Here is a 16,331-nt window from a genome sequence, read left to right on the forward strand (position 1 = left end):
GGAGTTGGGGCAGTGGGTTCATAGACAAAAGGCTGGAGAACAAAGGCCTTGCCTGACCAATGAACACTGAGCCAAGAGCTGAGAACCTCTGTTGCTAGCCGCAGAGCCAGCCATTCCTTCATCTCTGAGACTCAGTCTCCTCACTACATGAAAGGGACAGGAATGGATGCTGCTGGGCTCCACTCAGGAATTACACATTTTGCCAAGCGCCAGCAGGGGCCAGGACAGCAGCCCTCCGTGCCCAGCCAGAGAGGGCCAGACCCTTCCAGGGCTCACAGTCCCCACTGCCTTCTTGGGGCCCAGGTGGCCCCTTACTCACCACATCTACTGTGCTGAACACGTGGCAGTAGTGGTGGCTAGTCTGCAGGTCCTTGGTGATGTAGGCAAAGGTACAGAGGTCCTCTGGGTCCTGGGCTGCACAGGAAATGTTGCGGATCTCATGCTCTGCGATGACGTTCTGAGGGGAAGCAGTGTTCTGGTGTTTCTGGGCTCCACCCAGAATGCTTCTGGCACCGCCCACCATGGCCTCCCACGTCGCTACCTTTCTTCATCTCAGCCTAGACATTAGCCAAACCCCACTTCTTCCCCCCAACAGTGGGAGTGAGAGCAGTGTCTTGCCTGGCTTAAGTATGGGTCTCACCTGGACCACGGCAACTAAGGCAGTGAAGCCTTCACCGCCAACCATGATCTCTCTCCAGCCCCTGCCACCACCAAGGGTACAGGGAGGTGGAAAGGGTCTCAAGAGGGGCGTGGGGAGTCCTCTGCTCTCTGAGGGATATACCACTGAGGGCCCATGAGCAGGGAAGCCAGTAGACCTGAGTTGGGAAGGCAGCACCTGCTGCCACTACAGTGGGGACAGGGGTAGGATCCAGGGTCAAGGATACAGAGCATATGAGAGACAAGAACTTGTGGAAGTGGTGGACACGGGAAGTAAAAAGAGGGAACCAGGTTGCTGTCTCGAGCCCCATGGCTCAGAAGGGGAGATGGCCCCACCCCTTCTTAGTCCTCCTAAGAAGCACACCTTATTGGAAGCATCGATGAACTTGACACCTTTGTATGTGATGGACAGGATGATGGTGGGGATCTTCTTCATGTGCTCGGTGGATTTCTATAGGAAACAAGGGTGGTCCTGAGAACGCCCCATTCCCCTGGAATCTACAGCCCCTGCCCGCTTCCATCCCTCTGCAGTGTGGTGGGCCTGGGCAGCTGCAGCCAGGACTCGGCTTGCTGCTTTCTGTCCTAGGCACGCCCCCCATCCCACAGGTAGCCTACCCGCATCTTGGCGCAGGCGTCCTGCGTGGATTCTGTCCCGCGCAGGTCTTTGATCAGCATGGAGCCCAGATACTGTGAAACAAGCAGCAACTGGGATCAGCAAGGAACGTCTGCATCCATGCAGGTGACCCAGGAAATCTGGGACGTCCCACCATACAGTATTCACCTCTCCCAACAACACCCTTCCTACCCCAGCTGGGGAGGCCCCCGTTTTCATTTCTGGTTAGACCTACCCAGAGGCCTCTGCTCCTCCCCTTGGCTTCTAGGAACAGCTGAGGGCAGAGGATGGCCCTGGCCTAGTACTGCAGAGGGTCAGGGGCCTGTGGGAAGGGGTGGGAGCAGGGAGGCTGGCCACCTGAGAGGGCGAGAGTGACTCACGTTGGCCTCGTAACCGCAGGACTCGAAGATGAGCTTCTCCGGCTGGTGTTGCCAGCTCTGCACGGGGGCGTAGGGGGCGGCTAGGCTGGGTGGCCGCAGGGTTAGTTTGGCCTCGCGGTGCTCCTCCTGCAAAACACACAGTCGGATAGTCGGACAGCTGCCCACCTGCTCCAAGGGAGCTCAGGGGCCTGTTTGGCTCCACATCAGGGAGGAAGCTGGTGACCTCAATGAGGTCAAGGGTCAGAGCAGAGGGTGGGGGGGCAGAAAAGCAGACTGTGGTGGAGTTGGGGGGCACTACTGACACCAAGGAATAGGCAGAGTAGCCGGGACCCAAGCCAGCCAGGAGCAGGGCTGCAGGAGGGGTCAGCATTGTCTGATGAGTCTCGAAAAAGATGGAGGGACCACACAGCAGAGCACGTAGGGGAGCATTAGCTGTGGGCCATTCAACACAGAACAGGGGTGGCCACAGCAGGAGCCAGGTGCCAGAGCGCCTCAAATCCCAGTCAAGGGTTGTGGACTCAGTCCTGGGGTGGGGGTGGGGGGAGTGAAACACCAGGGCGAGGCCACATTTCAATGGATCCTTCTGGCAGCAGCTAGGGGTGGGGAGAGGGTCCTCTAGTCCAGGCCCCAGTGGAAGGAAGATTCAGGAAACGCTAAAGATTCCCACTCCCAACACGCAGAGTCTCCACACAGAGCCACTGAAGCTAAGGGGTGACGTACATATTAGATCGTACATAATTCATGGCTGTCAAACTATGGAACCCGCCTAGGTGTCCATCAGTGGATGATGGATAAAGAAAATGTCCTATGTATATGCAATAGAATTTTATTCAGCCATAAATAAAAATGAATTTATGTCATTTACAGGAAAAATGGATGGAACTAGAGACCATCATGTTAAGAGAACTAAGCCAAACTCAGAAGGTCAGAGGTCATTATGTTTTTCTCATGTGAAAGCTAGAGCAGAAAAAGGAAAAGAAATGTGGGGGTGGGGATCTCATGAAAATTAAAGGGAAATCAGTAGAGGAAAGAGACCAAAGGGTGGGAAGGAGGGGGGAAGTGCTGGGAGTGATACTGGACAAATTATATTGTTACCTTGTTTGCATATATGAATATGTAACGACAACTCCATCAATATGTGCAACTACAATGCACCAATAAACAAATGTGGAAAGAAAAACACGTGGCTCGGCTGTGGAAAGTGGTGGACACGGGAGACCCCAGGGATGGTGGGCAGCAGTGGGAGGGGTGAGTAGAGGGCAGAGTTCACCCTGGGGGCAGAGGAACACGGACAGGCCAAGGGACAGACAAGGGTTAAAGCCAGAGATGTGAGCAAGGCTGGAACTGGGACAGGTAAGTCCTGAGTAAATCTGGGAGCCCTGAAAGTGAGCCCCAAGGCAGAGGGCTCTCAGTGCAAGAGGCTAGCCCTGGGCAGGGGCTGGAGGCACCCTGCAGCCTGTGATGAGCTTCTGTTGGGCAGGTGGGATGACGACGTGGAGTTGGGGCTTAGGGACACTGGTGCTGAGGAACAGACAGGGCGAGAGTGGAGGGGACAAGGGCTCTGTGATGGCTGTGGTGACCAGCAAGGGCCTGCAGGGCTGGACTGTGGGAGGCTATGGTCCCAGAGGAGCCAGCAGAGCGAGCTGTGAGGAGGACGTCTGGGGTGTGGTGCGCCGAGGCAGGCCCAACGCGTGCATTACAGTCTGCTCTGGGAGGCCTGGGGCTGGACGGGCCTCACCCAGGGAGCTGCGTGGTGAGTGAGGGGAGCAGGCTGGGGTCACTCATGACTCATGCCAGCACAATAGTGCTCAGCCACAGCAGGTGGCTCCTGGAGGCCCTGCCCTACCCAGGGGACCTGGCTGCAGTCTCTTCTGCCTACCTGGATTCTGAAACGCTCTGCTCGAGAGGGTGCTGCAGGGTCCTGAAGACTGTCATGCCGCCTCCTGCCTGTGTCCCCAGAAGGCAGCAGCAGGTCTGCTGACCGCCCGGTGCAGGAATCATTCTGGCTCAGTGGGGACGAGGTCTGGGAAATCAAGTCTTGGCACTGTAGGGGGAGAAACTGGGTGACGCCGACCAGTCATCAGCCCAGTCCAGTGGCAGGCTGGAGGTGTCAGGGGTGCTGGGCTGACTGGGGCTGGGCATGGGCAGGTCAGTGAGACAGGAGAAGCAGGGAGCTGAGAGCCAACAGCAACGAGCCTGGGGTGAGGCCATCAGGACCACTTGTAGTTCAAGAGTGTCCCTTGGCTGGGGCTATACCAAAAAGATGGTTAAAGGGTAAGGGAACCAGAGAAGGATTTCCCAAAGATGAAGTCATCCCTAATAATCCATTGTAGGACTCTGGGTTGTATGACTAAATATAAAGTCTTTCTCAAGACCCCACTCAACTGCAGAGGGCACCTGATAGCAAAGTCAGCTGGGTGTTTGGTTTTGAGAATGGGGCCAGGCCTCAGCCTCCTCTCATGGAAGGGAAGGAAACAGCCTTTCTGAACTCCGCAGAGCTGAATGGGATGTGCAGCAGGCAGGAAAAAGTGCAGGCCAGGGGCCGGGGCAGGGCTGCCGTGTCACTTGCCATCACAGCCTGTTCTATCCTGCAGGTTTTGGGGAAGCGTACCCTGAACACAGTCTAGCATATTTCCGCAGTCAGGGATCACCTGGCTTGAGCAATCATCATTTGTGAGGCTTTTAAAAACATAGATTCTGCAGGACATGTGGTGCAAGCCTATAATCCCAGTGGCTGGGGAGGCTGAGATGGGAGGATCACAAGTTCAAAGCCAGCCTCAGCAACTTAGCAAGGCCCTAAGCAACTCAGTGAGACCCTGTCTCTAAATAAAATACAAAAAAGGGCTGGAGGTGTGGCTTAGTGGTTAAGTGCCCCTGGGCTCAATCCCCAGTGCCAAAAAAAAGAAAAGAAAAACATAGATCCTTTTACTGACCCTGCAGGAATTCTCAATCTGAAGACTTGGGAGGGGGCCCAGGAAGCTGAGCATCCTGGCTGGGGATCCCTAGCTTTGTCCGGCTCAGTCAGAGGGCTGGAAGGGGGCTCCTGCAGCCTCTCTGCCCCACCCTGCTTTGTCCCCATCAGGTGCACAGCTGAGCTCAATGGCCACACTGGCCCCACTGAGCTTGGGGTCTATTAACTTTGTGATATTTAAACTGAGTTCTTTATTATAGTCCATCTCAAGTGTTTTGGATAAATAACCAGGCAAAAACCTTTCTCTCCTGAGCTTGTCTTGACCTTTGTGAGGGAGGGCAGGGATTTGTCTCTCCTGTATGCAGACGTCACACAGTCTCTGAAGAAGTCACCAAATGCCAAGAGCAAGCGCACAGATGTACCCTTTCCCTCCCCCCAACTCACCCTCAGCTGGGAAAACCTTGGGGGCTTCTGCGGCGGCTCCTCGTAGGGCCTCTCTGCCAGGGAGGCGATGATGCGCTTGCGATGGCCCAGCAGGTGGACCTTTAGGACCTGGGCAGCGAGGAGGGGGGCAGGCAGGTCAGTGGCTGACAGACCCCAGCCCCCCAGCTCTAGGCCTCCTGCTGTGGGCCAGGCTGTCACCGAGGGAACCTGCATGTCAGGAGGGGCCGGCGGCCCAGCCTGGAGCCATACTCACGTTGACAAGCTCCAGCTCCCAGAGGTTCTTCACAGTGTCGATGGAGCTGTAGCCACTGGACAGGAAGGAGTGGACATAGTCCTGCAGCCCCAGGGAATCCAGCCAGGAGGGGACGGATGGGGGACTGTTCCCATCATAGCCCAGGGCCTTTACCTACAGGGCAAAGAGGTGGGACCAACATCTTAGACCCACAGGATGGGGATGCAGGGACCAAGGGCCCAGGTCAAGAGGGTCCCTAGAGGCCTGACTCCCTAGTACTCCCAAGACTGATCTTGGCACAGCCCTTTCTATCAAGCTCTCGGAAGTGGAAACCACTGGAGAACTCCCTGTCTGCAGGGACAGGGCAGTGGTGCTTCCTGAGTGTTGGCAGTGGACGGGATGGGACTGCACCAGCACAGAGGCTGAGGCTCAGGCCCACTAGCTCCTGGGAAGCTGCCTCCTCTGCTGCCTGCTCCTACCAGGTCTCCCTGGGGAGGGCCAGATGCCAGGGTCAGGATGGGCTGGCCTGACACTGTGAGGCAGGAGAAACCCCAAAGCGGGCTCTGGTGTCAGGCCAAGTCTGTGGCACCTGGCTCCTGAGCCAGGAGGATCCCTCCTCAGCCCCAACAGGATGCTCGATGTCCCTAGAGCTCCGCTGACTCCAGAAGCTTCAGGACTTAGTGAGGAAGGGAACAGGACCTGTGCTCTCTGGGGCTCCACGATGAGGGGCAGACACCCCACTGAGATCTGCACACCAGAGCCAAGCTCCTTCCCTGTTCCCAGTCTAGGAGGCAGAGGGAAATGGAGCTGGCCCTGGCAGAGGCCAAGGCTACAGTGCTATTGGTGGTCACCTTGGGCAGAGAGCGTGCAGCCTGGAGCAGCTTTCGCCGGTGCTGTGGGTCACTGATGCCGATTTCCCGCAGGTCCTGCTCTTCCATCACGTTAGACCCCTGAGAGCAGAAAGGAGGACGTTAGGGCCCCTCCAGAACTGATGGTTGATGGCTGGGACAATCGTCCTTCACGGCAAGCACCTAGAGGGTGTGGAGCTAGAGCCCCCCACAGGAGGCTGGGCACGCTATGGACAACTCTACCCAGACTGCCCACTCCTACAATATGCCTGAGGTGTTGACCTGGGCCAGGACACATGGGGCGAGCAGGCTGCCAGGTCCTGCCACAAGCCCAGCTCCCTTGGTGCATATGAGCATCTTTCTGGAAAGCAGGTTCCAATCCAAAGTGGAGAAATTGGGGACCAGTGCCAAGGTTTCTCACAGATGTGATTTTGTAATTACAAGGCTGCAACAAGCTCCTCAGGTGGACAGCTGGTGACAGAGGCAGGTACCAGAGGAGCCAGGCTCACCTCAAGGAGTAGAGTCAAATGGGGAGATTTGGAAAAGTTCTCCCTGCCAGGGGGAGAAAGGCCAGGGCTGGGCCTGATCGGGGCAGTTCTCACTCAACTCCCCAGGCCCTGATGGGAAGGTGCTGCAATGTGGCTGGTGCTGGGTGCTCACTTCCTAGGTGACAGGGGACTGAGAGCTTTCACATGGAACATCCCGCTTCACACTCAGGCCCTGTGCAAGGGCCTTTTCAACCTCATTTCATAGATGAGAAACCCGAGGTGCGAGGGGTGGGAAATCCTGAGAGCTCACCCACCTGGTGGTGGAGCTTGGAAGTGAAGCCAGGCAGCCCGACCCTGCTCCATGCTCCTCACCCCTAGGACGCCGTGTCATTACGACGCCAGTCACAAGAGGAGTTTTCAGATTACATTTCAAAATACACAGTATTGCCAATGGCAGGAAAGCCACAGGTTGTGCCTTGTCGCTCACAACAGCCCTCCCAGAGGCAACTGCTGCCACTTCCTGGATGCTGCATTCTAGCGGGGCGCGGGGCGTGTGCACACGGACCTGTGCGGTTCCTCTCTGCACAGACACAACCGTGACTACCGACTGAGGCCCTCCTCGCCACCTCGCCACACACGGGCAGGCCTGCCTCTTTCCTAGGCTGTGGGGTTATCGGGCTTAGGGAAGGATTTATGGAACCCATTCCCTGTGGGAGAATGTTTGGTTCCACATTCTGTGGCAGACAGCACTGTACGAAGAGCCCCCAGTGGGCATCACTTCTAGACTGGATTTCAAGAAATCTGAAAGTCTATTTTTTTTTTTGTGGTACTAGGGATTGAACCCAGGGGTGTTCTACCACTGAGCTACATCTCCAGCCCTTTAATAATAATAATAATAATAATAATAATAATTATTATTATTATTATTATATATTATATATTATTATTATATAATATATATAATATATTATATAATATATTATATATATATATTATTATATATAATAATAATAATAATAATAATAATTATTATTCTTTTTAAACTTTGAGGTAGGGACTCATTAAGTTGCTGAGTCTGGCCTCAACCTTGAGATTTTTCTGCCTCAGCCTCTGGAGTAGCTGAGAGGCACCACTGTGCCCTGGCTTATTTAAAATTCTGATGGACATTTCTTTCTCTCAATGATGTCAGCTAGGTTCCCGTGCTGTCAACAGCTGATGGAGAAATGGCCGTCACTGCATAGATGCTAACACAGTGCACTGGCCTAAACATTTCAGTTAACAGATTTGTTTAGCTTCTTCCATTTTTTGGGGGTGGAATAACCAGGGATTGAACCCAGGGGCATTTAACCACTGAGCCACATCTCCAGCCCTTTTTTTATATTTTATTTAGAGACAGGGTCTCGCTAAGTTGCTGAAGCTGGCTTTGAACCCAGAGCCACAAGGTGGGCTCTGAGCTACAGCCTTTCCCTGTCCTGACTCACTCAGTCCCCAGGGCCACCTGGTGTGTGTCCTCCTGTGTCCACTCCACAGATGGAGACCAGGAGGCTGGTTAGGCAGCCTGACTCTCAAGCTTGCACTCTGGTTGTAGCCTGTTTTCGAGGGCTTGGCCTGGACAGTGACTCCCTGGCACTGAGCAGGGCTGAGGCCCCTGAGGAAGGCATGGAGCTCAGGGGAAGTGGGAGGAACTGGCCAAGGCCAAGGAGAAGGGGCTCTCCCAGCACCCACGGCCTTCTCGTCCAGCGTCCTCTGGCCCTTCAGAGCCTTCTTCACTATATGATTTAGAAAAATGTCCTTTTGCATCCTGAAGAGCACCTCCTTGCTAATATTTTGCAAGTAAGGTCTTCACTCAACAAACAGTGAAAAGCCTTTGAAGGGCAATGTCTGGGAGAGGTGACACATTTAGAGCCCCTTCAACCAAAGGTGAACAGGGCTGATTTCAATTCTCTGCTGAGGGTCGAAAGGCTGTTCCAGGACTGGGAGGGGCCAGCTCAGGACTTTGGCTCCCTGCCTGCTGCTCAGTCTGCTCAAAATTCCTGTGTGTGTGACAAGCTGGGGCACAGGGCAGGTGGCAGGGAGGTGTCCTGGGACAGAGGCCTGCGTGTCTTAGCACAGTTTGACCTCCTGTGCCCGAGCAAGGCCTGGCTGACTGTCCGTGCTTGATATCTGTGTCCAATCTGGTAGGAGGGGACACCGATGACTTAAATAAAGAAGAAGAAAAAGAAAGAGGCCGAACAGCAGCTGAGCCATGTAGACTTCACAACAGGCCTCTGAGGACCCTCTGTGAAGACGGGCAAGGGCTGGGGCGGGGAAGCCGAGATGCTTTTTCTTCTACTCCTCCTACATCCCAACTTCCCTTCTGACCCCAGGAGGCCTTTTCTCTCCTGCAACAATCCGATGCCCTGTGGACACCAGCAGGGTGTCCTGCAGCTTTACTCAGTTCTGACATGTCCACCTGGGGTGGGTGCAGACCCACAGGTTGGCGCCCAGTAGCATAGGACCATCCCACTTCAGATGCCAGGTGTCCCCGCGTACCTGACCCACTGGTTCTAAACCTGAGGTTCCACGCCCCATCCTGGAGCTGTGGTTGGCTAATGGCTCACAGAATGCAGACGTGCTCCCCACTTACATCTGCTCCTGCACTAAAGAGCACGCAGCTCAGACTAGCCAAATGGACGAGATGCCCCGGGCAGGGTACCGGGAGACGCAGGAGTTTCCATGTCCTCTTGGGGTGCACCACTCTCCTGCACCTCCTCATGGTTACCAACTCACAAGCGGTCCCAACCTGTCCTGTGTTTTTATGGAGGCTTCATTATGCAGGCATGACTGGCTGCTGGTGTTCCACTCAGCCTGCAGCCCCTTTCCTCTGCCACGAGGTTGGGGGTGGGGCAGGACCGAAGTTCTGACCCTTTAATGGCCTGGTGGCTCTCCTGGAGGCCAGCCGCACTCCTTGGACTCTCCAGGGGCCCAGCCACCAGGCATCTCATTAGCGTACAAAGGGAGAGTCCCAGCATTTTGCATTCTATGTGCCAGGAAAAGAGAGGAGGACCCCAATACATATTCCTTCTTACATCACACAGCCCAGGAGTGGGGAGGAATGGGGACACTAGAGGGAAGGAAGGGTGCAGAGAGAAAGGGACCATGACCTCAGGGAGCCTTAGGGCTAAAGGGCAGGCTGCAGAGGGCATGGAGAGGGTAGAGGGCAAGGCCAGGAGGGCACAGTAGGTAGAGAAGCAGTGCGTGTGGGAGGGGCGCCCAGGCTGGGGAGGGATGGCTGCTGAGGGCCAGGCCATGAAGCTACGCCAAGGGCAAGCTGCCCCCGCCCCCGCCCCCCGTCAGCTCACAGAGCCCAGATGGGAAAAACTGGAAGCAAAGCGAGGTCATGTCTGAACTCTGAGTGACAACACTGCCCGTGGTGCTTCCCTGGTCTGAGTGGGGAACCTGGGGTGGTCTACGTTAGGAAAACTGAATGAAGAGCCCAGGACTGCTGACCTCTAGGAGACCATCCACATCTGACGTCCTGCCACAGCACTGAGCTCTGCCCACCTGCTGCTGCAGAGTGGCATGGGACAGGGAAGGACACGGCAGTCACCCACAAGCACAACTGGTGGCAGCAAGGCCTCACTTGACTGTTGCTCACATGCTTCAGCCTCTCCTAGATGAAGACATTTTCAGTGTGGGACACTTAGTGTACCCTGAGCACCACGTGATCAGATCACCAGCAAATGTCAGGTGGGCTGGGCTCCCCATTCCTGCCAGCTGGGAATCTAGGCCCCAGAAGGTGTGCATGCTGGTAAGTTTAAAGCCAACTAACACTTAATCCCAGCCTTTGTCCCAGAGCCATCAGAAGAAGGGCAAGGCCAGCAGGTGCCTAGAGAGTGCCTAGGTGGTCTAGAGAGGTTGAAGGGGTAAGTGGCTAGGGAACTCCTGCTAAGGCCACTGCCCAGTAGAGCCAAGGGAAACCTCAGGCCCATCTTGGTTTGTCAGCAATTGAGTATCCCCTCCCTACACAGAGGGTCAGAGCTCCAGGGACCTGGCTGCTACTGCAGCATTGACTTTGGTCAGTTCTGTCTACAGTCAAGGATATGAATGTCTCACTGGTCCCCATCCACCTCCACCGCCCCACCAGGTTCCTCCTATGGACTCTGCAGCAACACAGATCACTCAAAGAGGAATTTATAGAGAGAAAGCATACCACGGCTGCTGGGCAGCCACAACCCCCTGTACCGTGGAGATGGCTCTGCTGGGGGCACAGGGCTTTGGGGTCTGGGGAGGGGCTGCGAGCACTGAGGTACCTAATCCTCTCTGGTGAAGCCTTTCTCCCTCAGTTGGCTTCCACCCAGAGCACCTTGGACAAACCTGCACTGGAACACACCCTGGTGCACTGCGACTGTGCTGATGTCTCCAGGGGAGGTGGTCAGTGCTTGGGAAGCAGGTGCTTCAGCATGGTCACCTCCATGGAGTCTGCCCACCACACCTGCAGGCTCCACGTCTGATGATCCAACATACTGCAGATCAAAGGCCATCATCCCTCCATAACTGCGGGCTCCGGACTAGGACCGAGGATGTGCAAGTCCTTTATGTAAAATGGTGTGGTGTGTGCCTATCACCTGTGCACGCCCTCCCTACGCCTTGTATCTTCTCTCGATTACAATGGAAATGCTGTGTACATAGTTGATTATTTTTACTTTTTAATTTTTTCATTTTTATACTAGGGATGGAACTCCAGGGCTCTTTACCACTGAGCAACATTCCTAGTCCTTTTTCACTGTGAGTCAGGGTCTCAATAAATTGCTAAGTTCTCTTTAAGTTGCTGAAGCTAGTCTTGAAATTGAGATCCCTCCTGCCTCAGTATCCCAAACTGCTGGGATTACAGGCATGTGCCACCATACCTGACCTATATTTTTATTTGTCTTATGTACTGTCAGTTTTCCATTTTTAGTTCTACTCTTCCTATCTCTTTTTTTTTTTTTTTTTGGGTACTGGGGATTGCGCCTGGGGGCACTTAACCACTGAGCCCTATCCCTAGCCCTATTCCTTTTTTTTTTTTTTTTTTAGTTTTGGGACAGGGTCTCACTAAATTGCCAAGGCTGATCTTGAACCCGTGATCCTCCTGCCTCAGCCTCCCAAGCAGCTGGAATTACAGCAACTGCACCCAGTACTTTTCATATCTTTTGGATTCATGATTGTGAAATCCAAGGACACAGAGGGCTATTATGAAATAATCATGTCTGTACAGACTTTCCTGCTTGTCTTTATTCCCTAAACAATACAGTATAACAACTACTGATGCGGGTCCGGGAACTCTAGGACACCGGAGGGAAGGGGGAAGATGGAGCTGGAGTTGGGGTGCTGCAGGGGCTTCCCTAGAAGGTGGACTTAGGTAAAGCTGGACCCTGCAAGATGGGCAAGGGCTGGACAGGTGCTGCAGAGGCAGCAGAGAACAGGTGCTGCTGCCAACACCATCATGGCCTCAGCATGGGTGACAGTGATGACAGCCCAGTGTCCCTGGCACTAGCCAAGTGCCTAGCGCTAATCTCATCCAATCCTCCACAAGGTGGGAGAAAGACCCATTTTATAGAGTAGGAAACCAAGGGAACTAAGTTAGTTGCCCAAAGTTACCACATAAACCAGTGGTGGAGCTGGGGTCTGCTCCAGAGCTTGCACATCTGAGGGGCCTGGGGTGGATGGAGCAATGGGCCACAGGAGTGGGGTGCAGAGGGGGAAGCAGACCTCATCCTAAAAGCCAGAAAGCCTTGAGTGGGAGGGCATGGGTCTTCCCAAACTTAAGGTTTCCAAAGACAGCCTAGGAAAAGACTGCAGCCTGCAGCTCCCCTGCTCCACAGCTGCGGAAAGGCCAGGGTTGCCTTCCACACCCACTGCCACCCGGAAAAGCTCAGGGAGCCCAGGTGGTACTTTGGAAGAGATCTGAAGGGCTTGGTGTGGAGGGACAGTCCTGGGCCCTGCCAGTGACCACAGGTCAGCCCGCCAGCATCTGAGCTTCACATAAACCAAGGCCACAGGCAGTGATGGACACGAGCCTCTTGGGTGAGCTGCACTGGGTGGGACCAGGATTTGGCAGGGCCCCGCCTGCCTCACTTGCATGTTTGTCGTTCCCCTGCCTGGCACTGGGCATCAGAAGGCAAGGGCAGAATCTCCTCTCTTGGAGGAAGAATGACCAGCTCTGGCCTGTGCGGCAAGGTGATCACTCTGCAGCCCTGCCTCCTCAGGGTTTCACAGCCAGGGTGCTTCCCAGGGGTTGGGGGCTGGTAGGACTTGGACACACAAGAGAATGCAAACAAGACAAGAACAGGTTTCTCAAGTAGGGAGGGGGAGGACGATGGAAGAGCTGAGCAAAGGGACAAAGTGGTGCTCAGCTCCCGGAGGGACCGATTTACAGGGCCTGCCTGCTCCTGGGGCGGAGCTGTCAAAGCTCATTCCTGAGCCCTGGGCAGAGGCAGCAGGCTCCGCCCACCAGCCCCTTGGCCCTTCCCCAGCGCCTCTCCGATCTCTGAGGGGCATCTCATAGCTTCCTCAGGCCTGGGCAGCTTCCATGTGCTATTTACTCCATTTCTACCTTCCAGAGAGGGCTAGATTTCCACTGGGACCTGCCTCTGTCTTCCCCATATTAAATTTTTTTCCCTCAGTAGAAAAGTTGAATGAATTATTATATAAAATTGTAAAAAGAAAAATATATAAGGGGGTGGGCAGGACTATCATACTACCGTTATGGTGAATTCTTCTAAGTGAGTTAATTATCTTAAAAACCTAAGATTGGAATGACTTCTACCATTATAATGTATTTTCTAAGCTTATATTTAAAAAAGTTTTTAGCAAAATTGGATTTGCAGTGTGTACATGCTGTTTTTTTCATACAACAATATACCAGGTGCACACACGTCCCTGTGACACTGAGCTGTCTCAGTGAATGCCTACAAATACTGCACGTGCTCCAACACGCCCGTGATCCCACCTGCCGCCAGAGACTGGGCTCCTGCCATCGCAGGCCACCCCTAGAGCCTAGTACTGGGCAGGGTCATCACCAGGGCATCGGTCACTGAGCACAGGGCCCCGGTGTTGGCCAGAACTGCCTCTTGAGCTGGGCTGGTCATAACCACAGGTGTGCCCTCAGGTGGCAGGAGAGGTGGAGCACCCACTCTGCTTCCCAGCCCAGACCACACCCCAGGTCTGGTGACGGGGGCATGTGCAGCCAGTTCAGGGGTAGCAGGAAGAACCACTCTGAGAGGGGACAGAAAGCAAGGAGCTGGGGACAAGCTCTCTGATGTTTACCCCAAATCTTATCAGCAATGGGAGGCATGCTCCCTGAAGCCAGGAGCAGTCACCTGCGGGGTGGGGGGATGCTTACTGAGTGTCACGCTGAAAGGCAGCTGTGGCACAGGCATGAGAACGGGGTCCTCGTGCCAGTTCTGTGGTCCATGTTCTCACAAAGACAGCACCCGGTGGACAGGTGAACCCCTACTCACACCACCTCTCTACTCTCACCTGGCAAGGAGAGGTGCTCAGCCTCAGCTCACACCTCCGGCTTTCCCAACTGTCCCACACTCTGCCCCGCCCAGACCTTGTCCTTCCCTTAATGGTGACAGCCACCAGGAAGAAGCAGAAAATATTATCAGTCCAGGTTCCTGAAGTTGCCACAGGTGACTTTTGGAGACTGTCACCTCAACTCTGCTTCCTGCAAACAGACTACTGCTCGCCCACTCTGTTGGAGAAAGTACCAGCTGACACAAACAACAATGGTTGGCTCTGCTCTGATGCTATTCGTCACTACATGTGACAGTGTGGCCCCTTCCAAGCTTACGCCCCATGAAGGAAGTGAGTTAAGTGCAATGCCATTAACCAAGGACAAACATGGAGACGGAGTAACCTGCCCTATGTCTAGAGGGGGACTTGAAGAACCCAGGTCTCCCTACTGCGGTCTCTTTGCCACTAAGTGGAACTAAGAGTTTTCTCTTGAGCACTCCTAATCCAGTTTATGGAACTATGAACCAACCTCGAGTGTCATGAGAGTTGGTGGCAGGAGCCCTTGGTACCAAGGCTCAGGGTGCACTGGTGGCTGCACAGGCCTAGAGGATGGCAGTGGGCCTAAGCCAGGCCAAAGGCCATATCTGATTCCTTGCCAGCTCCATTCTCAGCCTTTTGTAGAAAGACTCCCCATCTGGGGCTGGGGATGTGGCTCAAGCGGTAACGCGCTCGCCTGGCATGTGCGGGGCGCTGGGTTCGAGCCTCAGCACCACATAAAATAAAATAAAAAGATGTTGTGTCCACCAAAAACTGAAAAATAAATATTAAAAAAATTCTCAAAAAAAAAAAAAAAAAAAAAAAAAGACTCCCCATCTAGAGCAGGTGAACAGAATGGTCTGTTTGCCCACCCATGCACGCCCGGAAGTGATGTGCACCTGGCCTGACAGGCCCCAGGACAGGCTGGGACTCTGCAGAGCACAAGGCCTGGAGGCAGCCCATCCCTGGGAAGAGGCACAGGGACTAGAGTAGGAGTAGAGAACCACACCCTGTACCTGGCTTCCTATCCCAGCTCCACCGCCTGTTTGAGGAACAACCTGGGGCAGACGACTAAACCCAGAAGCCTTGCATTTGGGAACATGGACTGCAGGAGTTTGTGGTGGGGACTTCGGAAATGCCCATGAACCCCTGAATTATAAGGATATCTGTTGTGCTGGGTCTATGGCTCTGACAGAGATACGAGCCCCAATGCCCTGTCCCCTGGGCCTCACTTTCTACGCATGTACAATGTGAACCCTAAGGGACAATGGAGAAGTGAACGCTGCAGACACTCTGGCATCCAGGAAAGACACCTCTGTTGCCACTCACACCAAGAGGTCAGCCAGTTCACTTCCATCTCAGAGCACAGCAGTCAAATTAGCGATCATGAAAACAAGCATTTGAAAAGAGAGTTTCAACTACCTTCTACTACCATACAGGGTGCCGAGGACGCCAGGGCAGTACCTGGGGCCATCAGAGCTGTCTCCTGCATAATCGAGCTGTGGTCACCCTGAATAACTCTGCACAGCCAGGCAGACAGAGGGAGGGCCAGAGGTGGCAATTACTAGCTCAAAGTGAGCTGCCCATAGTCCGCAGGTAAGAGTGCTGCCCTCACCTGGTTCCCATGCTTGTGGGGAGGGCCACAGAGACTGGGAGACCCCTGGGTGGCACTGACTCCTGGGACAGCTGAGGAGTTCAGGTCTTACTGACCACAGAATTCAGGAGGCAGGACCCACACTTGTCTGAGTACCTTCTAGGCCTTTGCTCCGCTGGCCTCTGCATCAGCCCTACTTCAACTGGGCAGAGGGAGTCCTAACGGGCAATGGAGAGCTGGGCAAAGGCCGGCCAGGAGCAAGCCCAGGCAGGGCTCCTCTCCACACAGCAGTGGCCCCTTGGGCCTGGGACAGAAGACAGCAAAGGAGGCGCATGGGAGGAGGGGTGAAGAGAGCACAGGGACCAGGGTAGGAAATGACAGGCACCCGCACCATGGCTCAGCTGAAGCGGCTCAGAGGGCTCAAGAGGAGGGAGCTTGGGGGTCAGGGGCAAGAAGGGCACCTCAGGGGCTTGGGGGCCTGGTGGGAAAGTTTCACAGATGCTAATAAAGAGAAGACCCTCATGGCCCAGCTTATACCTTTTGGCCCCATAAGGGATCACCCGTCTTCAAGTCTCAGAAGTAGACAGAAACGTGGTAGGAGCCTACTGCCACGTGTCTGAAGCCCAAGGAGGAAGAAATGGAGGGGAGG

The 16,331-nt window shown here is 54.5% G+C and overlaps 1 protein-coding gene across 10 annotated transcripts in view; it reads right to left on the bottom strand.

The window, feature by feature from the left end:
- The window catches only part of Anks1a (ankyrin repeat and sterile alpha motif domain containing 1A), a 182,303-nt gene that overhangs the window by 6,649 nt on the left and 159,323 nt on the right, over window positions 1-16,331 (bottom strand). For 5 of the 10 annotated variants that reach the window (XM_046464574.1, XM_058585585.1, XM_046464572.1 and 2 more), the window contains 8 exons: window positions 6,089-6,187; window positions 5,259-5,411; window positions 5,006-5,113; window positions 3,530-3,709; window positions 1,651-1,776; window positions 1,273-1,344; window positions 1,022-1,108; window positions 320-457 (listed from right to left, as the gene is read on the bottom strand). In XM_046464574.1, coding sequence (XP_046320530.1) covers window positions 320-457; window positions 1,022-1,108; window positions 1,273-1,344; window positions 1,651-1,776; window positions 3,530-3,709; window positions 5,006-5,113; window positions 5,259-5,411; window positions 6,089-6,187 — 963 coding nt within the window. The remainder of the gene's footprint in view (window positions 1-319; window positions 458-1,021; window positions 1,109-1,272; window positions 1,345-1,650; window positions 1,777-3,529; window positions 3,710-5,005; window positions 5,114-5,258; window positions 5,412-6,088; window positions 6,188-16,331) is intronic. The other 5 variants (XM_046464577.1, XM_046464578.1, XM_046464573.1 and 2 more) reach the window with 1 other exon arrangement.

Source organism: Marmota monax, unplaced genomic scaffold, assembly GCF_021218885.2.
Source record: "Marmota monax isolate L192 unplaced genomic scaffold, Marmota_monax_Labrador192_F-V1.1 WCK01_AAM20220418_F8-fsc00211, whole genome shotgun sequence".
Classification (NCBI taxonomy): Eukaryota; Metazoa; Chordata; class Mammalia; order Rodentia; family Sciuridae; genus Marmota; species Marmota monax.